This window comes from Xenopus laevis, chromosome 8L (assembly GCF_017654675.1).
Source record: "Xenopus laevis strain J_2021 chromosome 8L, Xenopus_laevis_v10.1, whole genome shotgun sequence".
Classification (NCBI taxonomy): Eukaryota; Metazoa; Chordata; class Amphibia; order Anura; family Pipidae; genus Xenopus; species Xenopus laevis.
Window position 1 is genome coordinate 92,892,034 of NC_054385.1, and position 26,484 is coordinate 92,918,517.

General features: G+C 37.2%; 1 protein-coding gene across 6 annotated transcripts in view; it reads left to right on the forward strand.

Annotated features, from left to right (window-relative positions):
• The window catches only part of kcnh5.L (potassium voltage-gated channel subfamily H member 5 L homeolog), a 218,288-nt gene that overhangs the window by 72,568 nt on the left and 119,236 nt on the right, over window positions 1–26,484 (forward strand). For 4 of the 6 annotated variants that reach the window (XM_018230657.2, XM_018230658.2, XM_018230653.2 and 1 more), the window contains 4 exons: window positions 4,304–4,427; window positions 14,210–14,316; window positions 16,395–16,523; window positions 23,571–23,606. In XM_018230657.2, coding sequence (XP_018086146.1) covers window positions 4,405–4,427; window positions 14,210–14,316; window positions 16,395–16,523; window positions 23,571–23,606 — 295 coding nt within the window. In that variant the 5' untranslated portion in view covers window positions 4,304–4,404. The remainder of the gene's footprint in view (window positions 1–4,303; window positions 4,428–14,209; window positions 14,317–16,394; window positions 16,524–23,570; window positions 23,607–26,484) is intronic. The other 2 variants (XM_018230655.2, XM_018230656.2) reach the window with 1 other exon arrangement.

The following is a 26,484-nucleotide window of genomic DNA, read 5'->3' on the forward strand; positions in this document are numbered from 1 at the left end:
AGAGCTGATTAAGCACATTTTCGTCTTTTAAGTCCTTTATAACCAAATGAATAACATTTTTTAATTGATCCACCATCTTAACCTGCATTTTTTTACTACTTCTATACTTAAACATTTTGTGATTCGTTTTTGCCTGCGAATCAATCAGTTCCTCATTTTCTATATTTTCCTTCCTGATTGCTGTTTTACACTTACTCTAGTTTTTACATACACTATTCTTCATTCAAGTTACCATTCTTACTTCTGAGTCAAGCCACATAGAGTGGTCCTTAATGCTCGTAACATTTCCTTTTTTAAGAGAATAAATTGAGAATCAGAATTATCATATTTTTAAAATGACAACAGCTGTAGTTCTGTGTCAACCAGTGGCCCATATTATCCCTCATATTTGCAGTTCTCCTCAATTTTGCAAGCTGAACCCTTAGATTTTCCAGTTCAGATTTCAAGAAGAAAAACCACCTGCATCTCACAAGTGAATACTTCCTGACAAGACGTCTCCGAGATTGCACACATGCAACAAGATGCCCAAGATTACACCAACAAACCCACTGAAACTCATCCTTAAACGACATTCTTACTGCAGACTCCCAAGTGCAATTCCTACCATGTGTGACATCTTTTTGCTTCTAATGCCTGCTAAACATGTATTTACATGCAACTTTTTGAGGTTTCAAAATCTTATCCTTATTTTTTTTCTTTAAAAACTGGTTGCTCTAGTTTACCTTAAAATATTTGCTACAAAGAGGGTTATACAATATGTGCCTCTTAGATAATTCTTCCAGTGTTAGGAAGGCATTCTCACACGTCTAAACCTACAGTATATCGTAGTAAATGTACCTCTATATGGAAATCAGAAATGCCGTAGGCTGTGTTTTCATGAGTGATTTCATCAGTCACAGTTTGTTAGAAGCCACTGTCTCATTGTGTTTTAGTCATTTTGTTCATACAAATAACAGCTGTCTGGGGTGGGGATTGTGGGCTCCCATATAGAGCTGTAACATGCTGCATTTTTTGGACAGCTAGCTGAAACCCAAGGATAATACATATCCAGTATAGAGATAGCATACACAATTTTGTTATATTGATTTTTCAAAAATGAGACTGATAAAATCATTAGGGTAATAAGCACCCTGCTGCACATAAAAATGCATTGGCACATTATGCAATGCAAAAGAGGAATTTTATAGCAAAGAAAAAACAGGGTTATATTTATCATGGAGCCCCAGCTCTGTATTAAATTTGATAAGCTTTTTCGAAACCCTTAAATAAATGTTCACCGTAGTGTTGTAACTGCTGTGATAACTGCTTGACCCAGTGGCACATTCTTCCCTTGTATACTGTGTAGGACGTTTACTGCCTATGTAACACTTAAGTCAATATTGTAAGGAAGGTGACTTGCCTTTGGCACGTAGAAGTAGATGGTGCAGACATTCAATGAGACTCCTCAATTGACACTTTACCAACCCACTGAACCCCATTGTTACATAACTTAATGAAACACCAGGAGCCAGAAATTGGCCACAGCATTTATTCACATTTTATTAAATAAATAAAACCATGCCAGCCTAATCCAAGGCAGCATTCAAAAGCCAAAATTTCATAAGAGATCTCTACTATGCTCTGCTATTCCTCACTGAAGACTTGAGATCTGCACTATGTCATTATATCAACCACTAACTCTTAGGCTGATGCATTCCCCTGATCTCTGACGATTTCTAAATATTTGCTGCCAAAAATCTTGTGTGCGCATGTGCAGAAAATTTCACAGTGTAGCAAAATTGCTCATGCACAGTGCAGTTTCGGTGGGTGGTAGCCAGATTTGGAAGATACTGGGCTTTGCTGCCTTGTGTCATCGAAAGACCAATAATACCCCCTTATGAGAAGATTTGTGATACATTTTTTTGTATACTATGTCAAAATGATAGTAAGCTTACAATGGAAATTTATAGTAAGCTTACCTACTGCAAGACAGCCTTGGCAATTTTCAGTCTGGCCCAAGTTTTTTCATCTGAAAAGAAAGGCGTTGGTTTGTAAGTACAGACCTCTCAATCCTAGGGAGTTCAATAACCTTTAAGATAAACACAATTTTTAATTTCTGTGGTTTGATTCCTTAGGTGTTAATCAAATTTAATCTGAACTCAGCCCCCACTGCTCAATCCACAGTAGGCTGGAAGAGTTGTACTACATTATACTACATAATACTGTCTGAATTATTCTGTTCATATCTGTTCAGTATGCTGCTCCTTATCTGCCTTGTTTTCCATTTGCCTGGCCTTGGTGCTCAATAATACACATGCACCCAAATGAGCACTTTGAATCCTCCATTATATTTCAGGGGTGCTGTAATATTTATATAGCATGGCAGGGCTCGGAGTACTTTGGACTGAGAACTAGCTAAAGAAATTTTTACCCATTGACCACTGATAATTAATCCATACGACAAAGCCAGGGCTGAAGTAAGCCCAGCTATATGATTGTTTCTGTTTATACAGGCAACTGGAGTGGCCTTTATGATGGACAGTATTTATTTTTAAATTTGGCCTTTAATGCAATTTGTAATTGACATTTTGTTGCTAAACTACAATTCATAAAGCAGAACAAATGCACATTATTCACGGTATTATTAATAAAATATAATACTTAACATCTTGAAAACACATACTGTAATGCTGTAAAAGCTTGCCTGAAGGGTAATCTGTGACTACCTTCTGCTTCAACTAGTCAGAATGTATGGTTTGCTCACTGCATTTGCAGCAAACTCACCATAACATGCAAGTCTAGAGGCAGGTGTTCACCCTAGGGTAATGTGCCCCCAGTAATACATACTGAATATAATGTGAAAAGCTGAGGAGCTCTTTTTATGCTAGTTCTGATACTTATAGCTTTTTTGCCTCCTTTATGTTAAGAGTAATACCAGCTGTTGATAGCTATAGGCCCGGCTGGTGGCTTAATACTGACTGGATAGGTAGGCTTAGCATGGATAGTGCTTTCTCAGCTCCTGCATACATGCAGGGCTTTATTATCATCAATTTATCATGAATGTGCACATTCTCATATTCCCCATCTGGATTGGTAGCTTCTACTAAGCTGTGGGTTGTGTGTGTTGGAGTCCTGCAAAGGTCCAATCGGGCAGACACATGCTGACTCAGACCCACTGAACTGCAAGCCGACCTGCACCCCCCAACCCATTATGCTCAGCTACGCAGATCCGCTACCCAACCCGACCTGCAAATACATTACCCCCAACCCGGCGCCTGTGAAACTGGAAGTGACTTCACTGGTTACCGAGATGGGTTGCCCACAGACTACCCACACAATAAGGCAATCACAAATTTCTGCCCAAAACCTGACCACCTTTTGGGTATTCAGTGGATACCCAAACTGATGCAGGACTCTAGTGTGTGTACACATTGCAGTTGGCTGCACACAAATAAGTTTTTTTTTTTTTTTTTTTTAAATGGTCAAAGTCAGGTTTTTGGGTACCAGATCTACCACAAGGAGTTTTAGCTGTACCCCCAGGCAAGCCATATTCAATCTACTAAAATACTGGGCATGCCTGCACAGACCTGTTGCTCTCATTAGGGTTAGGGAGTTTCATAAGTTCTTATGTAGAAACAACATTTTTGGTGCTACCCCATGTTCATATATGACCCCACGAGTTCACTTAGTGCGTGAAAGGCTGTGTCAGTGCACATTAATCACATTTCTCTTGAATCCTACAAATATAATCTTGCTAATTATGACTGTAGCCATTTCATTAAACATGAGCTGGCATTGTTTTGTACACAATAGAGCTGAAAGCCCATTGAGCTGCTTAGGATATTTTGATGAAACATGCAAAAATGAAATTAAATGAGAAACCATTTAGAAGTATAATATAATGCTTTTGTTTTGTGAAAATCCTGGTACTACGAGGCATAGATATATCCTCAAAAGCTAAATTTAATAATCTTAAATAAACTTAATAATCTTTAGCAATTTTGCTGAAATTAATCAGGAAAGAAACTCCTGCACTTGAAAAAGGAAGATTTTTACCAAGTTATGTTGCCTAAGTATTTGTATTTCATTCTCTTGCAAAATAACTATGGCGTGCTGTACTTTTACCATTTTTCTCTATTACCTATAAAAAATTACTGGTATCTCTGTTTCTTTCTTCTGTCCATCTATTCATATTTATTTTTTCAATATGTGATAATATGGCAAGATATAACTTCAACAATTCTGCCTCCATCTGTAGGTTATAATATTAGGAATTATATGATACTTCCATAGCATGATTAATAATAAAATTATCTTTTTTTAGAATCAAGCTTCTTGCTGGGGAATGCACAGATCGTGGACTGGCCTGTAGTTTATAGTAATGACGGATTTTGCAAGCTTTCTGGATATCACAGAGCAGACATCATGCAGAAGAGCAGTACTTGCAGGTATGCATTTGTCTTTCTTTTAAAATCTTTATCCAGTGGCTTTTTGTTTAAACACAAACGTCCACATGCAATAAAAGGACAAACAATCATTCTTTTCTCTGAGTCATGGAGCTCTTTTACACTTAGCCTTATGCACGATGAACATGCACTTCATACTTGCTCATAAGATTGCTGCAGTATTAGATTTCAGTCACTGTATTCCTATTGCATGTTTGTAGTATTAATATCCATACCCAGTCACTAAAGATTAAATAGTTGTTGAGAAAAGGAAAAACACGTATACATATACACATATACTAACAGAATAGAAAAATGTGTGTGTTTGCTTCAGAAGACTACTATAGTTTATATAAACAAGCTGCTGTGTAGCCATGGGGGCAGCCATTCAAGCACAAGATTCACAGTAGATAACAGAAACATTCCAAAGAATCCCATTGAATACAAAAGCACTTATCTGTTTTCTGTTGTGTATCCTGTGCCTTTTCTCCTTTTTCAGCTTTGAATGGCTGCCCTAATGGTTACACAGCAGCTTGTTTATATTATAAACTATTGTATAGTATCTGAAGCAAAAACGCTGGTTGTACCAGAGCAGCGCAACAGTACATTATATTCCCATTACTTCAAAACACTTAATTTTTTTGGTATAACTGTTTTAAATGCCTTATTGAAAAACAAAAATTGTCATATCATTGAATCTGCTAGAGGAACAACTGAGTATGTTAAATTAAATCTAACATTCTGCTTAGTTGGTGGTGGTGGTGATAATGGATATGTCTCTTCCAGACCACTTGGATCACTTTATATTTTCTGTGCCATGTACATTTGTCTGTTGCCAACGCTCCAGCCTTCTAAGGGTTAGAAAGATTACAGTTATTTGCAACATCTGTAGCATGTGGATATTCCAACCAAGTATTCTGTTTTAATCCCTTCATTAATCTTAATAGCTTCCGATTTAAGCCTTTTTCCCCCCACCAACCATTTATTATGTATTACTTTCTCATGTTTAGTAATCCTCAAATTTATTTGAAAATTTAGCTCATTACCATGTTTTTTTTATTTCATTTCATCTGAAAACACCTTACAAGAACTAAACTGTCCCTTATAAAAGCTTAGAAATAAAGAGAATGTCCCCGTCAATTAGAAGGGTCGGCCTTTCCAGGGTCACAATTATAATATTTAGGGGCAGATTTATCAAAATGTGAGATTAGAGTTTACCACAGAAATGCACCCACTGTCATTTCCTAGAATTGTAATTATCAGTGGGTGAAAGTTAAAGTCCCCCATTTGATAAATGCATTTCTAAAAATCCCATAGGATTAAATAGAAAGTGTGGGAATTTTTCTGTGGTCAATTCCTGGTTGGACCAGGCTTTCGTGATACAGAGTAAAAACCTGGGCCCCACTGACCCAAACCCACACCTGTCCCAGAGGGGGTTCCAACTGGCACAAGGGGCCCTGAGGGGGTGTAACTGGCGTAAGGGGCCCTGAGGGGGGTGCAACTTGGGTGGGGTGCCTCCAATCCGACACTGGGTAAACTCTGATCTCATATTTTGATAAATATGTCCCTTTATGTGCATCTAGGCCTTTTTTTTCCTTTTTTATGACATGAGTTCCCCATTTAATAAATACACTTTAAAAATCCCATAGCCATGAATAGAAAGTGGGTGAATTTTTCTGTGTTAAATTCAATATCAGACTGGGACGGCGGGACACCAGGTAAAAATCTGGTGGGTCCCACTGACCCAGACCCACACCCGACTGAGACCCTGTTCTGCCCTATGATCTCCCCCCATGGCCCAATAGCTGCAGAAACTAAAGAACAGTTATGTGTGGGGGGTGCGACTGGGGTGGGTCGCTTGGTGGAGGGTTGTGGCTGGGGTGGGAGGGGAGGGGCATAAGGGCCCCTGTGGCAGAAACCCCCCTGTGGCGGAAGCCCTGGTGGGCAAACTCTGATCTCACATTTTGATAAATCTGCCCCTTAATTTGCATCTGGGTCTTTTTTACATTTTTGATGACATGCAGCAAATTAAATTATGATGCTTTTAAGTGTCACTTAAATGTGTAGTATGTCACTTGTTCTTTCTTGCCAATAAACAATAGCTACATAGAAGATCCTTTTGTTTAGAGGTAAATCCAAAAACAGCGAGCAAGACACTGTTTTGAATAAATAGAATGTGATTCTCAATGTTTCTTTTGGCATGGGACCCTCAAAAGTATTTAGAGCTTTTATCAAATACCTAACAACTACTAATTGTACAACAGTGGAGGTGGCTCTTCACAGTGAGGACAGTGAGGTTGTGGAATGCACTGCCGGGTGATGTTGTGATGGATGATTCAGTTAATGCCTTTAAGAATGGTTTGGATGATTTCTTGGACAGACATAATATCAAAGGCTATTGTGATACTAAGCTCTATAGTTAGTATAGGTATGGGTACATAGAATTTATGTGAAAGTAGGGAGGGTGTGTGTATGGATGCTGGGTTTTCATTTGGAGGCGTTGAACTTGATGGACTTTGTCTTTTTTTCAACCCAATCAAATTATGTAACAATGTAATTGCAAAATAGCTATACAAAATCTGTACTTGCCAGTGCTTATGAAAAAGAAGCACTGTAACATGCTGACATTTCCTATAATATCAGAATCCAAAAGACATGAGACCTGATCTGTTTTAGAAACTCTGCACATACAGTAAATGGGCTGGAAGTGAAGAAAAACAAACAGAGTAAACAAATAGAAAGAGAAAAAAGAAATGCAGAAGGGAGTCTATGGATGTTGACAAGGGACGGGGTAAAAAGTACTCTACTTTTAATTACTAAAATATAAAGGTACTTGTGACACTTGGGGAATACTAGTTCAAACAACAAAAGAAGCAGGGAAACCTCATAATGAGCACAAAGAATTCCCTTTGGCCGACAGATCTGTGATAAAGCATTATAAAGCATAGACAAATGCAGCAGCCAAACAGCTGAAACTGCTAAAGGTTCCATAAGTCTAAAAAAAAAGACAGAATCACAGATGAAGTTAAAATAAGGAAGTGTTTTAAACTGTTGCAAATGGGCAAAATGCAAGAAAGATTGCCATTGTTTTATTCTACCCCCACCCCAAGATATTTTAGTCTAAGTTGGGTTTGCTCAAAATAAAAATTTGCCTTTCCTAAAAATATATATTCCCAGCAGTTTGACACAAACTCTACTTGCTAACCCACACAGACGCCTTAGGCATAATGTCAACTGTCAAACAGCAGTGCATTGACTCTAAAATCATCTGCATTTTCTAAAATTGAACGTTTGTCAAGACTACATCTTCCGATTGTACAAGAAAAGTAAAAAAAATAAATAAATAATATTCCAAAAATACTTGGAGCATTCAGCAAAATGCCATGAAACATGAAGCATCTGTATAAATGCACATGATCTATCATGTTAACCCCTAGCAAAAGGTTTCCAACCCACCACTGAAAGAGTTAATATCTGTGAACATGGCTTTACTTAGAAGCAAGTGGAGATCAGTTGGAGATTCTGTGCATTAGTGCGAGATCAGTGTGGATATGGTTCATTTAATAGCCCCTGCAGCCACATTGACAAGGAGGTTAAAATGGCTTAAGATGGTGCCAGAATGTAGTCTTCAGATGTGTTGCTGGGCAGGAGCAAATTATATAGTTTTTAATATGCCTTTTACATGGAGGGTTTTTATTACCATGTTAATAAAATGGTAAATTGGTGTGTTTGTTTTTTTCTAATGAGATTGTCTTCTACAACAATTATTTACGGGGCAAATTCCAATCCTATTGTTCCTAATGTATACTTTTTATTCCAATAAAGATAATTGTATTTTGTTGTTCTAAGGATCATTTTGACTGCATTTGTCTGCTAGAGAAGTGAAGCCCACCGTGGAAGAATAGGGGTGGAAAGTAAAAGATTTTCCTTAAAGAGATACTGATTGATATAGGCAACATCACCGGTGATGTTTTTCTCCAGCATGATAAATAGGCCCCTTAATGTACTCTTATATTTTGAAGAGTAGTTTTATTAGTGTCAGTATCACTTTAAGCTATGTTGAATTTTTTTTTTATTTTATCATTGAAATTTGGTGTTTAATTATTCACACTCAAAAGAACTGACTATCATTGGCAGGGTGAGCTATTAAATTAAGAACTTTCCTGACCAAATTTGTCACCCATCGGATTGTATATGGAACTAAAACCATTGCCTCTCCCAGTCACTGTCTGATCAGGCCATTTAAGTCAGGTGGAAATTCATTTTTGCTAAAGACTACATTGGGTTTTTGTAAGTTTGTTGACAGCTGACTCCATATATATATCCACTAGAGTTATCGAAAGATTGACTGATCAGTCCAAAGCAGTTAATAAAATAATTATTAACAACTTTTCAACTGATTTTTGGAATTTGCAGAGTTGTAATAAGGTTAACAGAAGACAAAAAAGACCACCTTGATATCCCTATGTTTATAGATTACATTAGTCAAGAGCAAATCAAAGTAGACCATTTACTTGTCAGCATCAGTAGTCTTGGTCTCATTCCAGCAATACAGTGTGTATACTAATATAAAGGGAACTTGCTTCCCAGCCTGAAAACATAAGGGTTTTAGTTTAAAATAGGCAGACATGGTAATAGAATGTAAGTGTAAAGATGTTTGTAGCCTATGAAAGAAAATTGCTGTCATGTGTTTGGCACATGGCTGATAGCACGTTGGTTGCTTTTGTGATGAAATAAAGCTTTGTCAGGTTATAAGACTTATTACCTAGGTGATGTGTCAGACTGGTTATAATGCCAATACACAGATAGAAAGTATTTTGCCCTCTCAAACTGGAACACCAAATTTGAAATTAACCACTACACTCTTCACTTAACACATTATCAGTATATTAATGCCATTGTGACATTTTGTGCATTAAGATACTAAGCAAGTTTAACTGCAACTTGCTTGCTTTCAATGTTAAAACTTAGTTAAGTTTCAAAGTTAACCTTGAAAGCAAGCAAGTTGCAGGTAAATCTTAGTCCCTGTGTAGAAGCTGGAAAACACAAAATATAATATTTAAATTGTTCTACTTTGTTCTCCAATGGGTGGTTACATTGGGGTATGGATAAAGTAGATTGGGGAAGGTTATCTGCTGTGGTAGTGGGGACTAGGGCAGATTGGGGTAGTGGCTACATGGATGGGGGGCATAACTTGGTTGGATGATAGAATGGAACTGAATTTATGGTAATTGCCCATCTTTAGATGTTACACTGACTAAGCAGGTAAAATAATGGCTGACGACCTTATGTGCTATTCTGAAGAATGACTTCCTACTGTTGTATTTTAAGAGAGTTGTGTAATAGCAGGCAGCATTTATTGGCCAACCTTTTGAAAGCAATCATCTGGTTGATATAAATAGATATGGCGCAGGCCCGGACTGGCAATCTGTGGGTTCTGGCAAATGCCATAGGTGCCATAGAAAGTAAGTATTTAATGGGCTGGTGGGGGCTGATTGGGCCTCTGTGTACCTGAAATGCCAGGGCCTATTTTAATTCTCAGTCCGGACCTGTGCCCTATACATTCAGTGGATGGAATGTAGTAACAGTCTAGGGTTTCTTTGAAAGGACAATCTGTTCCTAACAATGTATAGGTTTTGTCCTGAGGCCCAAAAAGGAGCATAAAAATTGCACAAATGTATATTTTACCCATATACTTATTCAATTATAGAATTACAGCAAATATATTTAAATTGTTTAACTGTTGCTGTTTGTGATGCTACATTAAACAAGAATTGACTTTTTAACTACCCACTTTCAATCTTAACTGCATATTGCTTTTTTGTTAAATTGCTATCAAACAAGTGAAAATGAGACTGCAGGACATCTCTTAATAGATAATTATTCTGAAATTAGAAAACCTGGGCTTTAACAGCCCATCACCTATCTTAATGGCTAATTACTCTTGCTTATTCCCTCAATTTTTCTGCTTGAACAATTGGATGTAATAATAATGAAACAAATCACTGACTGTAAACAGCCGCCTTTGCTTTCTCATTTTTTTGTATTGTGCATCTGAGGCCTGCAGCATAGGTGTTCGACATGCCCAGGACAGCTGGATTTTAGGGAGGGAGACCATTGCTATTTTGATATTAGTTCAATTATGAAACTGACAAAGTGCCTCTCTGCAGGATACTCATTACTTAGCAATATTTTGCCTGATTTTCATCCCACGCTTCCATGCTAAAAAAAGATAAAACATTTGTGAAATGGAATTCAATAATATGTCAGGTTGTTATATATAACATTTTATATAGGATATTACTTGATCTATAAGTCAAATCACAGCAAGGGGACATTAGAATAGAAGATGAAGTTCATGTTGAAATTAACTTTTAGTATAATGGAGAAATAAAGCATTTTCATCAGGTTACGCTGTAGCACCCATAGACTCCTGTGATTGAAAAAGTCACCTCAAAAGAAGTTGCAGCGGTGAAGAAGAAGTCACCACAATAAAAAACCCATTGAGTTCAATACATTTTACATTTTGAACTCTTCTTCATATGATAATCATTGCTTTTTCCTCATTATACACAATCTAAGGATCAGTACCTTTATTATATAGGTTTACTCTCAACAGACGATTTAAGATATTTTTGGTAGGCTAGCTATTCTCTTTAACTATCTAGAAAAGGATTGCCCGTCTGCAGACCTAGTGGCCGGATATAATCATTTTAATACTCATTATGCCAGTGCCCAACTGAATTGAGTGCTCATAATGACTGACCTCTTCCTTACCCCTTCCTTGAACAGAGTCTTCATGAGTCCTCCCACCTCCTGGACTTTCCCAATCAATAACTGCCCTGTAGCACCAACTCCTGCCTGCCAATATCTACTCATCAGCTACAGTGGTTCTTCTTAAAGGAGAAACAAACCCTTTATTAAAATAAACCCTACCCCACATAGACCCCCCTCCTTCCTCCCCCAAGCCTAGCTGCTACCCCGGGCAAATGCCCCTAACTTTTTACTTACCTCACAGTGCAGATTCAGGGATCGGAGTTCATGGCAGCCATCTTCCGGGTCTTCATGTCTTCTTCCGGTGCTTTGGCAATTTCTCACAGTTTCAGCACATGAACAGTTGTCACGAACCGGGAAATTGCTTCAACTGCATATGCGCAGCCACAATGGTCTCATTCTCAGATTACCGAAGACCCGGAAGATGTGCAGTTTAAGGCTCTGACAAAGTGTTTGCTATGGGTAGATACTTGGCAAGACCATAAGTGAGTGTAGGGTTCATTTGGTTACTTGTAACAACATTAATTGAATCTATTAAGAATGAAGGCTTAGCACCAGTGAAAGGAAATAGGAACTTGTAAGTGGTGAACCTACTAAGATGTACCCCCATGTAAGACAAAGTTTGGAGGTTCAAGCTGGTAGCTTGTGTACCTGCTGAGTACAGGCAGGTGGGAGTAGCATAATTGGGAAGTGAGACTCCAGTATGAAGAGTGCTCAGGGATAGATCCTGAGGAAATTGTCGTACTGTAAACGGAGGTGCCTTTGATATTTCTGTATTGAAATACTAAGCTTGTAATAAAACCATTAATTCAATCAGTAGATACAAGTTTCACTTTTTTTCAGTGAACTGTTTGACCACAAGCAAGAGCTGTTGGGTTTGATAAATTAAACAACATTTTGCAGAAACCCCGCCCCCTATATCAGGTCTGCTATAAATCTAGCCATTATAATTCTGCATAGATTAGGGGATACATCTGATTTATTGCTGTATTGGTGTTGAATTGCTGCACATGTTGTACATGGGTGGTATGGTGGTGCATGCATTGCTGCCCTGAAGAACTAAGGTTTGGAGGTTGCTTGTTCCTGCATGGGTTTTCCCAAGAGTTTATATGGTTTCTTTCCCCAATCTAAAAAGATACTGGTACTTTAATGATCTTCTAATTAAAATGTCTCTAATGTTTGTGTGTGTGCTAATGGGAAATTAGTTTGCAAGCTCCACTGGGGCAGGGGCTGATGTGAATGATTAAACAATCTCGGTGAAGCGCTGCATAATATGTCTCTGCTTTTTAATTAAAGGATAATAATAATACTTGCTGCACAGACCAACTGTAGATGCTGCATAGCACAGCAGTCTTCTTTGCACTTTTATGTGGTAAAAAAAAGAACCAGAGAGCACACAAGGAATGCCCTGAGGTGAATGTAATCTAATTACAAGTACATGATATATGAGGAGATACACATATTCTGACATTTGTATAAAGACAGAATTTGACAGCAGATAAGAACTGCTGATCCTAAATAGCTTTCCACTTTGCTATTGGATTTGACCAGTTAGGCGCCAAAAGACTAGAAATCTCCCACTCATTCTGCATACACTGCCTGAGTTCTCCCACCTTGTCTCATTGTTAGACAAATAAAAGAATTGCAATAATCTACTCTTGAAGCAGTTCCAGAAGAACCATAGTGTGTATATCTATAAACACCTATGCTAAAAATGTTCAAGCTAAGTGTTTTACAACTTCACCCTTATCATGTCACCATAAATTCCAAGACATCTATTTGAACTCTTAGAGCAAAGGCACATGAAGCAAAGGCTCTGCTGCTCTCAGCCTGCATATTTTTGACAGGCTGAGAGACGTGAATCCATTCTTTTCTGCACCTCAGAAAACTGCACTGACAGGTACAGCTTCCACCTCTGTTCAGATGCATGAAGTGGAGCGGGGATCAGCCGGAAATCCAAAAGCAGGCATGAAGCCTACATAAGGAGCCTGCCCTCCATGTGCCTCTGCCCTTTCATATCATGGCAATGATCATTATGGCCAACCAGTTCTGTTTTTATTTCATTGGACCAGGGATCCCTCATCCAGAAGGCTAGCTATTTGTCCTCATAATCATTTGCAAATTTCTGTCTGGCATATTTTGCAGGGCCACAAGTAGGGTTTGGTCCCTCCATCTCCTTCACCAGTTCCTTTGTTGTTATATTGGGGTTTATTGGAACCTTTTGAAGTGATTCCTGGGCATTAATGCCTCCTTCCTGTATGATACATATAATTGTTTGTATAGGTCCATAAGTTTGTTTCTGAGAATTGGCTGAGCTGCTTGGATTTTCCCTTGGTATCAAGGGCAAACAGGAATTGGGTATATGGGGCATATCCTTAAAAACAGCCACAGGTGCACTCTAATTAAACAATAATTAAGACAATTGGACAATCATCAGCTTCTACAACTCATTACATTACATTCTGGAATCTTCAAGACTGTTTAATGACACCTGGTGAATATTCATATTTGATTGAAAGGAAATCAGATACAGATGTTAAATACGTTGGTCTAGCTATTACTAAGCTATTACTTATATATACCACATATAGAAATAAAGTAGTAAACAAAGTACTGTTTGATGTAACATATACAGTGTATGGTAACAGTGTGGGTATGTATGCAATGGCACCCCTTGCCAAATTACATATTTGGCTTGAAAAAATAAATGCACCATAAACAGTATAAATTCAGCTGACAGGATCAACTACGAGGTACTGTTAGAGAGAAAAAAGACATTTTAAAAATGATTAATGAGTGGCCTTCCCATAATTCATAGCTTTCTGGATAACAGGTTTCCTGATCTCATACTTGTAAGTGTTGGCTGTGTTGCTCCTGTAAGCAATTTATAATGTTTGCCTTGAAGCCAAAGTTACAAAACAAAAAAAGGTTCAATTAGATCAAACTTTTCTTTCGGAAGATGCCTTTATGCAGATATGTTTTAATGATCTGCTATTTATTTTCATTTCTAGCTTCATGTACGGAGAATTGACGGACAAGAAGACCATTGAAAAGGTCAGACAGACGTTTGAGAACTACGAGTCAAATTGTTTTGAAATCCTTCTTTACAAGAAAAGCAGTATGTATACTTCAACTTTGTGAATTTCGGATAAATACCATTTTAAGTGGACCTGTCACCTTAAATGAAGTGCATGAAGTTTGTTTCCTTACCAAAGTCATTCAGGAGTGCCAAATTAAATATTGCTAGCATTAAGGTGTGTAGAGTGAAGGCTTGTCTGTACCTTGTTGTTTTGCATGGGGTTCCAGACCTGTCATTATTGGATGTGTTGAGGGGTGAGACTGAAACTTGAGACTTTTGCAATAAAATAGGTGTTAATTATGCATTTGGTTGATGATAAACATATGAAATGTCAACTTAGTATATAAAAGCAATGTCATTTTTTAACAATGGAACAATGGGTTTGCATATATGTGTAGTAGACCCTGTGATTGATGACAGCAGTGCCATACCTGTCATAACACTTGTGATTGTTTTGGGTAAAGCAAAGCCGATGAGGAAATACATGCTGCGTAGAAATATATTAGTTCAATAAATGATGCGTATTCCTCAATATTAACACAGGTTTGTTGCATCTGTCATGCTGGTACTGCTTTAATATCTAACGGAGGACTACAAAGCCTTAACAGTAAATCATTATAAGAAAGCTCACGTTATTAAAATTATACTCCGTGTAGTAATCCTAAGGGAGGGTATGTGACCTCTGACAGCCACGAGATGGTGTTGTGTTTAGCTCAACTAAGATGTAGTGAACAGATCTCCAGTTGTTTTCACAAAGCCCTGAAGGGAGATTTAATGGTCACGACATTTCGAAACTACTCTTGTATTGATCTATTCTATGGTGTCACACTCAAAATTGAGTCTGCAGGGCCCTAAGGACATCTGGAATGGAACACTAAATAAGAAAGGTTATTAGACAGCTTGTAGGAGTGTTCAGAGTTGCCTTTAAATTATGCCTGTTAATTGATTTTGTTGAATTTTTCTCTGTGTGCGCTAATGCTTTTTGAAGTTGATGGTAATTTGTTTATTCCCTGTGTACTTTATTAATTTAATAATATGAGTAAACGATCTTAAGCCGATGACTCTTAAAACACATTGGTGTATCTGATTGAAGATATACGCATCGCAAACCTCCAAGATATATTATTTTTCACAACATTCTGTACCACAAGATAGCCTTTTCCCTCTGCAACATGTCAAACTTGTTTGATACATATGATAGCAGTAAAGCTGTGCATATTTGGGGATCCACTCAAATGGCCTCTCTTTTTCAGGGAGACAGCAACACCCAGTGTAATGTCAGACAGGTCTGTGCCAGTATTTTATTCACAGCAGGGTTTTCCACAAAACCGAGTACTTTTTACAATTCCATACAGCACATGCAAACAAACTGATTAAAGTTCATTTTTCTAAAACCAGCTGGTCCACAGGATGTTCGAATATTTAGAAAACCTGCTTTTTTCAATGTGTCTCAGTCATTATTAGTGAGATTATTTTTGTTGTTTTCTCTTTAGCTCCCCAAGCTACACCACTTCCTATATTACTTCTTGAAAAGAGAGTACACTCCCAACCCTAACAATTTTCCAGGGTGATGACTAATTCCAACACCTGTACTGCCTTTTCAGCCTGAGTAAACACAGCCCCTGTTGTTCTCAACATCTGCTCTATCTCATACAACATTGTGTCAAAGACATAACTTGTCTCTAGGGTTTTTTTTCCTGTTACTGTGCTACAATATATATATATATATATTTCTAACATTCTTTAAGGAGTGGTTCACCTTTAAATTAAATTTTTATTTTATAGAATGGTCAATGCTAAGCAACTTTTCAATTGGTCTTCATTATTTATTTTTTATAGTTTTATAATCAATTTGCCTTCTTCTTCTGACTCTTTCCAGCTTTCAAACGGGAATCACTGACCCCATCTAAAAAAAACAAATGCTCTGTAAGGCTACACATGTATTGTTATCTGTACTTTCTATTCAGGTCCTTTTCTATTTATATTTGTTTCTTATTCAAATCAATGCATGGTTGCTAAGGTTATTTGGACCCTAACCACCAGAAAAAACGCTGAAAATGCAAATTGGAGAGCCTGAAATACATAACATTACCTTTTTTACTTTTTTGTTTTCATAGGAACTCCAGTTTGGTTCTATATGCAGATTGCTCCTATAAGGAATGAACATGAAAAGGTTGTGTTATTCCTGTGTACTTTTAAAGACATTACTTTATTCAAACAACCGATTGAAGATGAATCGACTAGAGGTAAATTTTTTAATACATATGCCTAATTATTGGAATGCTGTAGCATATACACCATGTCATTAATGCGTATGTTTAAATGCGTAAGTTCAGATCTTTATATCTCATAAAGTATTTTTTTCATACCCTGCTAAAAATGCAACAGCGAACCTATAATTCTGTTTTAATAAGGTTACCTGGGATCTTAAAAGGATATATAGGAGCCTATTTTTCATGCTGTGTAAAACATTGGAGAAAACCATCACTGGTGATGTTGCCCATATCAACTAATCAACAATTAGATATCTGCAGTCACTACAAGTTAGAAAACAATAGCAAAGATCTGATTGGCTGCTATGCACAATACCACCAGTAATGTTTGTCTCCAATGTTATACACAGCATTATAAATATATCCCATAGAGTGCATTGATTACAGTTTCTGCCCACCTTCAGAGGGGCTGCAGCCCCCGGCATATTCAGACATTAGTCATACATTCAGTCATTAGCTATAGCTAGTTATGATTATGGGAGCTGTTGCTCATAAATGAAGCAATATGTTTTATTAAACATATTAATGTATATTTTATTATTTATTGATACCTCATGAAAAACAAGATATCATAGTTAAGGAAAATATTTTAGAACTTAAAATATAAACGGGGGAATGTAAAAAAAAATCGTTAACGGAAAAACTATTCGCAATGCGAAAAGTTATGCCTTTGCGCGAACAAATTTTGCTTTGTGCGAATTTAATATAGCTTTTGCGAGCCTGGAAACTGTTTAGCGACCACTTCCGACAGTGAAAGACCGTTTGCGAATTTTATAGTTTGCGCCAATGCGCAGTCAATGTAATAAAACTTCTTACTGAAAAAGTCGTTATGTTTGCTCCAAAAGATTACGACACCTTCAAGCACTTCTTATGATTGCGCAATTAAAATACGCAATGCGCAATTAAAATTCGCAATGCAATAACAGTTTAAGGAACAATATTACATTGCGAGATGTGGATTTTTAGTCTTATTGGTGCTCTTTGCGACTTTTATTACATTCCCCTGAAAGAGAGGAATTTTGCATACGTCGAGGGCTTTTCAAAGACTGGTACAATTGTTACAAAAAAGAGACATTCTCTGCTATGGAGAGCATTGATTGGCCATGCCTCCAACTGTCTTATACCAGCGTCTACAATGCTATTTCCCTTCTGGTTTCTTGTTTCGAGAGTTTTAGAACAATAATGGGTAGTGATGGTCGAATTTATTCGCCAGGCGCGAATTCGCGGCGAATTTGCGGGATTCACCGCCAGCGAATAAATTTGCGAAACGCTGGCGTCAAAAAATTTTTCCCAAAAAACGGTGTCAAAACGGTGGCCGGCGTCAAAAAAACAGGCGCCGGCATCAAAAACGAGACGCCGGCACCGTTTCGCGAATTTTCCGCCATATCGCGAATTTCGTGCGAAATTTGCTAATTTTTCGGCGAAACGGCGCAAATTCGCTAATCACTAATAATGGGACTATGGCTGGTGATAAAAAAAAGACTATGGATAGTCAGCTGGGACAGCACCTCCATAGAAGGATAAAGTGGGCAAAATAAATGAAAATACATTCAGGTCATGAAAAAAGTGAAATAAAAAAATGACAGAAAGTAAATTTTGACCATTTTTAGCTTAAATGCAAGCCATTCAAGCAAGCATCCTTCCTTATACTACATGTAATGTAGTAATACAGATGGCATACAACATTTTTAGCCGCAAGTAGAAATATTTTTTTCCCATGTCAACTTCCTTCGAATAAATCAGGCTGACGGAAATGCCTGATTTCTTTAATGTTTGTGCTTTTATAGATACCTGCTAGGGATGTAGCGAACTGTTCGCCGGCGAACTAGTTCGCGCGAACTTCGACTGTTCGCGTCCGCCGAATGTTCGCGAACGTCGCGCGACGTTCGCCAATTTGAGTTCGCGTTCGATTCGAATAAAAATCGTTCGACCATTCGACCATTCGATTCCTTCGACCGCTAAAATCGAACGATTTCCATTCGTTCGAACGATTGTAAGCATTCGATCGAATGGCTTCGATCGTTCGATTCGAACGAAAATCGTTCGATCGAACGATTAAAATCCTTCGATCGTTCGAATCGAACGATTTTGCGGGTGTTCGAAGTTCGCAAACTGTTCGCGAACTGTTCGCATTTTTGCCGGTGTTCGCGAACGGCGTTCGCGAACACCAAAACGGCAGTTCGCTACATCCCTAATACCTGCACACATAGTGCTGTGGTGAAAGCAAGAGCTGCAGAACCAGCTATTTATATGTAGACTTTGATTTTGCTGCAGATAGCTGCATGTTGGTTTGCAGACCCCCCTTCTGTATCAGGGAATCTGAACTCACTTCAGACCCCTAGCTGCAGCCAATGTTCTGTTTCCAACCTCTCCAAACAAGTTACAGCAAATGAATGTGTACAAAGAATTCTGGGAGATTATTGTATTGATATTATTCTGGTCTGTACATATGGATAGATGGGCCCAGGATATATTAATTGGTTAATGTGCAGGAGGTAAATTTTGTGGCAGGTCATGTTGCCCAAACCTTTCTGGTAGTTGGTTGTCAGTGTTTCCTCTGTGTGTGTTCATATAATTATGATACCTATGCAAATTTTGCAGGGAATTTTTTTTAAGTACACATGTAATTCAGCATAAGTCACAACCATTGTGCACACGAAATATTGTTTGCAAGGAATTAGACAGAATATTGCTGCCTGCCTCTTATAGACCAAGGAAATGTTCAGGACTGTTAAGGGAACCTGTTAGGTGAGCTCAATTATCCTTGTTAAAGGGGTGTCTCACCTTCCAAACACTGTTTTCAGTTCAGTTGTTTTCAGATTATTCCCCAGACATAAAGACTTTTTTCAATTGCTTTCCATCTTTTATTTTTTTTTTTGCAAAATTGAATGTTTAAATTTTAATGTTACTCCCTCTGATGTTTTAGTCTGGCAGCTCAGTAATCCAGGTGCAGAATCTAAACTGTTACAATTTGTTAGATTAGTCGATACATTTCTCAACAGTATCTGTGGAATATTGGCAAATATTGTATCAATTATAATAGCTGCCTTTAATGAAACTAATTTCTCCTCAGCAGGGCCAAAGATAAGAAATGTAATAACTCATGTATCAATTTAGAACAGTTTAGAGTCTGCGTCCCACTTCCCAGAGCTGCTTTAGAAAGACATAAGAAGGTGAAAAATGGAGCAAACTACAGTATTAGAAAAATGCTCACAAATAGAAAATACAAGGTAATTTTAAAAAGTCTCCATTTATGGTGAACAATCTGAAAACAACTGAAATTGGTGTTAAATAATTACTTTTTAACATGTAATTGCTATGTGGTACTGGCAAATAAATAATCTGCATACGTCTTTTTACTTTTAATGTTATGTGCTGGGGTTTTGAATAGTGATGGGCGAATTTGCTGAGACTTCCCGCGATTCGCCACTGGCGAATAAATTCGCAAAACTGCAGCGAAAATTCGCCGGCGTCAAAAAAATGGATGCCGGCGCAATTTGGCAAAAATGGACAGCGGCGTCAAAAACAAGAACATTGCGAATTTTTCACCATTTCTCGAATTTCCCGGGAAATTTGTGAATTTTTTGCCGAAACGACCCAAATTCGCCCATCACTAGTTTTGAATACTGCCCTCTGCCTAACTGAGAGAGAACTACATGGGGTCATATGGGGTTCCAAGTAACTACATATTGAAGTGTCTAAAAAAGACACATGTTCCCTGATGCTTGGAGGCAGTTGGGATATTAGTGTAGAAGACTAGCTAGCAGGAATATAAGCAAGTTGTTTTTGGGGTGATTATGGTGACATTATGTCAAAATGAATTTTTTTTTAATATAGTGAAAAACACATATTCGTACTGAATATAAGTAGATAGGAGCATAGCGCTACAAGTATAATACATTCACCAACAGTACAAGAGGATGTCACATTGCTGGTTAGAAGACACTTGATTTCGATACGGGAATCTTTAGAAAGCAGCGAAGATTCATTATGATACCCTCTAGCTATTTTGCACTGTTTGATAAAACTGACATCATTGTAGATTCTTACATTAGTTCTGCCTAAAGTGCTACGCAGAGAATGCAATTTTGCTGACTTAAAAGTACAATGAATTGTCAGTTTTGCGCTGAGTCTGCAGCGTGCCTTTGTCTCATACATCAAGTGATGGAAGATCTGATGAGGCACATGGCTTGTATCCATGGACTAAATTATGGAAGTAGGCCGGTGTGCCTCTGCAGCCTCTACATATTATATGTACTTGAGATCTACATTGATGGTGTAATTTTGCTGAATCTGCTTTATTTCTTCATTAAAGTGATACTGTCATGGGAACATTTTTTTTTCCAAAATGAATCAGTTAATAGTGCTGCTCCAGCAGAATTCTGCACTGAAATCCATTTCTCAAAAGAGCAAACAGATTTTTTTATATTCAATTTTGAAATCTGACATGGGGCTAGACATATTGTCAATTTCCCAGCTGCCCCAAGTCATGTGACTTGTGCTCTGATAAACTTCAATCACTCTTTACTGCTGTACTTCAAGTTGGAGTGATATCACCCCCCTCTCTTTCCCCCCTGCATCCAAACAAAAGAACAATGGGAAGGTAACCAGATAGCAGCTCCCTAACACAAGATAACAGCTGCCTGGTAGATCTAAGAACAGCACTCAATAGTAAAAACCCATGTCCCACTGAGACACATTCAGTTACATTGAGAAGGAAAAACAGCAGCCTACCAGAAAGCATTTCTCTCCTAAAGTGCAGGCACAAGTCACATGACATGGGGCAGCTGGAAAATTGACAAAATGTCTAGCCCCATGTCAGATTTCAAAATTGAATATAAAAAAATCTGTTTGCTCTTTTGAGAAAAGTATTTCAGTGCAGAATTCTGCTGGAGCAGCACTATTAACTGATGCGTTTTGAAAAAAACATGTTTTCTAATGACAGGATCCCTTTAAGGAAAAAGACACCTACACAAATTTTCAGTGACATTAATTAAGAATACAGTAATATTCTACAAGTGTTTCTGAAGCAATACTTCTTCAACCTGTTCTAATGCTTGGTGATGTCACTTTTTTCTGTCAAAGTAAAGGAGACGTGATGGGCCCCAGTATGTATGAATTAGAACTAAGGCTGCGTGATCAGAGCCACAGTTGATTAGGGCGACCCATTGAAATCATTGACATTTGGAGGTGGCAGATCCAAAGAAGAACTCCTTTTTCCCATTAAAATGTTGATAATCTAATTTACTGTAGAAGGCTTATGAAGCTTTGTAGGGTAAACCCAAAAAAAGGCATACCTAGTGATTTTTAGTAGCTTACTTATAGCAGATATAAAGTAGGGATCCACCAAATCAGGATTCAGCAAGAATTTGAATCCTTAAAATCATGTGACTTTTCGTCACACAAACAAGGAAGTAAAAAAATTTTAACCATGAGCTGCATGCGCAGTTCTCGTTCACCAATCCTTGCCTTAGTTTGCATATTTAAATTTGGTTTCAATTTCAGTTCGGTTTTTGGCAAAATCTTTCAAGAAGGATAATATTGGGGGATTTGATGCTTCCCTATTATTAAGATCCTTACAAACAGTATCACAATTCTAGTTTCACACGACTAAATTAATTTCATACGAGCCAAGCCCATAAGCAGCTACTGTATATAATGCATTTGTGTATTCATTGATCTACCATTCAATTTAATTGTGGATGAAGGGTGGCAAGGCCTTCAACACAACGAAATGGCTTACTTATAAAGTAAACTAGAGTTTACTTATAGAAACTATTAGAATTTATTTGCAGGTATCTATATCAGGGGGGGGGTTATAATTTCACCAATTATAAATTCAAAGCATATATTGAGATTTGATGTTATTTTGCACTAAGTAATGGAACGTGTTCAACCTGAGACATTGTTTTGAGGTTTTAGGTAGGATGCCTGCTCTACCTATCTATCGATCCATTGATCTATCGATTTCTAACTTTCTATCTATTGCTCTCTCTTTTTCTATATCTGTATATAACAGGCATACAGTACAATTGTGTCTGGTTGTCTTTGATAAATTTGTTAGCTTCTGGGTATTAAATCTATATTTAAATGGCTGCATTTATAATGCCAAAGAGAACCACTCTCCTCATTCTCTCTGACATAAAAATTAATTTGCTATGTTATGATCACCAATTAAAATCTTGTATCTTGCTTTTAGTAGAGAATCTCCCATAATAACATCATCCCTCTCTGTCCAGTCCCATTTTGCAAACACATTTTACTTTACTTTCAGCCTCCCTGCTTTTCCATGTGTGTGTGTGATTCATATTGCAGGATAACTAACAGTAAAGCACAATTTATTTTTGCATTTTACTTTAATTCAAAAGAGAATGCATGTTAGAAAGGACAGAGATTTAGAAAATGGAAATTAGGGAACCCCTAGGCCATTTTAATGAAAACATTAAAACACAGCTATTGCAGTTAAACCTACTCTATCTGTAGTTGTTAAATTGTTGACCATTGGAGGGTGTGTGCTGTTTCTCCCATGAATGAACCGTTGATCAAAACCTGCAAAATTTAATGTAACCATGGTGCATATTTGCGCTTTTTTTGCAGTAGGTTGTCATTTTTTTCATTGCCACCCTCTTCTTTTGGACCTTTGAAATTAGAATAATATATATACTGTAGTATAGGAATAATCGATTATTTGCAGCTTCTCCTTTTACTGGGTATTGCAATCTTCTGCTGATCATATACACTGGAATACCCCATTTTACATTTTATAGGGCACTAAAAAAATGGTATAAATTCTGGGAAAATGTAAAATATTTTGGAGGAACTACAAAAAGATTAGAGCAAAAAGAGGTAAAACTTAGGCTATGCAAAATTAATGTTTCACTGTATTGTAAAATGCCTTCTTTTAGTCTACAACTTTTCAATTGTGTACTTGTAATGAATTTATGCTAATGTGTAATATTAATATATTTGTCAATGAAATAAAGACAAAGAAAAACAAAACAGGACTTCTTTTTTACACAGCTACCCTTGGACCACCTCCGCTAAATAATCCTCAAAGTAAGTTTCCGTAGCTACGAGTATTTGCAGAATATGATATTTTCTTCATGGTCTGTGCAGTAGACTTTTTAAGGGTGTGTGGTGCAGTGCTTCCCTTCCAGACTAGAAATATCTCTTGGCATGGCATATTTGAAGTAAATGGTGTTATCTCCAAGACTGCCTGTGATTCCGAAATCAGCAATAATTGAAAGTCAGTGGAACTCTGAATTGAGAAATGTTGAAAGGTCACAGAAAGGATAATGAATGAGATAGGGCACTGGGTTTATTCTCTGAACATGAAGAGTGCTTGGAAAGCTGATGAAATTTGATGAGACTGGAGGATAACCGACCCTTTTATAGATAACCCATTTCCTGCAAATTGACACTGTCTTTTCTATTGTGTGGTGCATAAAATAGTGTGGATAAGCAATGTAAAGGTGTGTTGTGCTTTATCCTATCCTAGAGTAGCATATAAAAGACTTGGTTTTCATAATGACTTTTTTTCCCCAAGGCATGGCTAAAGTTGAGAAAAACTTCCCCAAGGAAATTGACTTGTACTCCAAATACTTTAACTTATCAGTTTTACACCCCATAGGACAAGTTCATCGCTATCCTCTAAGGGGCTTATTTAATAAAAGCTGAATTTAACTCATATTTTATTAAAGAAAACCACCACCAAACTCCCATGCCCGATTTTAACTTATTCATCAATAAAGAACTCGATTTAATCGGATCACGGAAAACTCGATAAAATCTAGCAAAAACCCGAATCGCTCTAATTCTTTGGCTTTTTTCCTGAATTGCTCTAATTTTTCTGACTTTTTCCCCTAATTGCTCAAAACCATGACCAAACTCCCATGTCTGAATTTAAAGTATTTATTAATTAAAAAAACTTGATTTAAAAAAACCAGAGTTGCTCAAATTTTTCAGACTTTTTCCCCAAATTGCTGGATTTTTTTGCGTTTTTGCCTGAAAACTCCCAAAAAAGTTGGATTTTCGGGCTAAACCCAGCGCAGACCTGGTGCAAACCACGACCAAACTCCCATGGCAATTTTAACTTATTTATTAATAAAAAAACAAATTCAATCAGATCACGGAAAAACTCAATACAATCGTGCAAAACCCGAATCGCTCTAATTTTTCAGGCTTTTTCTCTAATTGATCGAAGTTTTTGGGCTTTTGCCTGAAAACCCTCCAAAAATTGGATTGTAGCGCTAAACCCAGGGCAGGCCATAAAAACTGCAAATTGATATAGGTGTCTCTCGCATTGACTTATACAGGTTTGAGATGGCATATTCTTGAATTGGCTTTTTGCAGCTTTGGGGTTTAATAAATCTCAAAAAATTTGAATTTTTTTTTCCTCTAAAAATTGTTTAGTGAAAAAAAAACTAACATTTTTCAAGTTTAACATTTGGATTTTTAATAAATAACCCTCTAAGGGGCAGATTCACTAAGCTCGAGTGAAGGATTCGAATGAAAAATACTTCGAATTTCGAAGTATTTTTTTGGTACTTCGACCATCAAATTGGTTAAATTCGTTCGAATTCGAACGAAATCGAACGAATCGAAGTAAAAATCGTTCGACCATTTGATAGTCGAAGTACTTTCCCTTTAAAAAAACTTCGACCCCCTACTTCGGCAGGTAAAACCTACCGAAGTCAATGTTAGCCTATGGGGAAGGTCCCCATAGGTTTGCTAATCGCAGGATTAGCGCTAAATCCTTCGACTTCGATATTCGAAGTCGAAGGATTTCAATTCGAGGGTCGAATTTCGAAGTATTTTTAACTTCGAAATTCGACCCTTAATGAATCTGCCCCTAAGTGTTAAAAGTAAAATAAACCAAGGTGCAAATTTAAAGGTTAAGACACATCTTATCTACCTGTATACAACTTTAGCCATTCTTACATTCATTTGTGCATTTGTTTATTATATGTTTGGACATTGCCTTTACACATGGTATGTATTTCAATACCCTCATTGTATAAGCCTGGGTTTTTACCTACTTTACCCAGTCCAATGATGTTTTCACACTGTGATTTAATGCAGTTCTGTAATAATTTGCCTTGTTCTAAATTCTCTCCTATAATAACAATCAAACCATTTTCTCACGCTGTTTTGTGCAATAACCTCATGTTGCTTTAACATTTGTAGTGAACATGTGCTTAACTATGTATTTTTTATGTGTATTACATTTTGTCTTTAATTTTTTCTATACTTGTCATTTGTAAGGCAATTGTCTGTGTTAAAAGGGTGAGAGGCTATTTTAAAACCAGGACCCATGGGATTACCTTCAGGGATATTATAACTTAAAACAAAGCATTCTTGTTTTTAGTTAATTTTTTATTTCTGTTTTAAAATGGATTTTTTAAAAAACCCTATTTTTTCTAAAACACGCAGCATTAGATTGATGTGATATTGGTAGGAAATGAATACACCCTTTTATTATGCTCTGTTACAGATGTAAAACATACATACAGTTAACAACTCTGTAACAATATTTACTTAGCATTAGTTTGTTGATTCTAGCTTTGCAGATTTGTTTGGAGAACTCATTTTTAGATAATTAGCAAGGCTAGCAGTTTTACTGGCAAAGCTGTCTCTCTGGTGCAATATGTTGTTCCAGAGCATAGTTCAGTGTGCTGAATAGAGCAAAAAAAGAAATGCTTTTGTTTAAAGGAGAATGATAAATTAAAGCAGCTAAAGATAGTGTACAGGTTGCATTTTTAACCCCCTTAAAAGTTGACCATCACAGGTTGGTTGTAATTTAATAAAACACAATCTGTTTAATAATATACCTCTTGGCATTCCCAATGGGAATATCCAAGAAACTGGACTGTCCTAAAAAAGAGAGCAACTGTAAAGTATGCAGCTAAATTTTCTGTTCCATGAAAGCAAACAT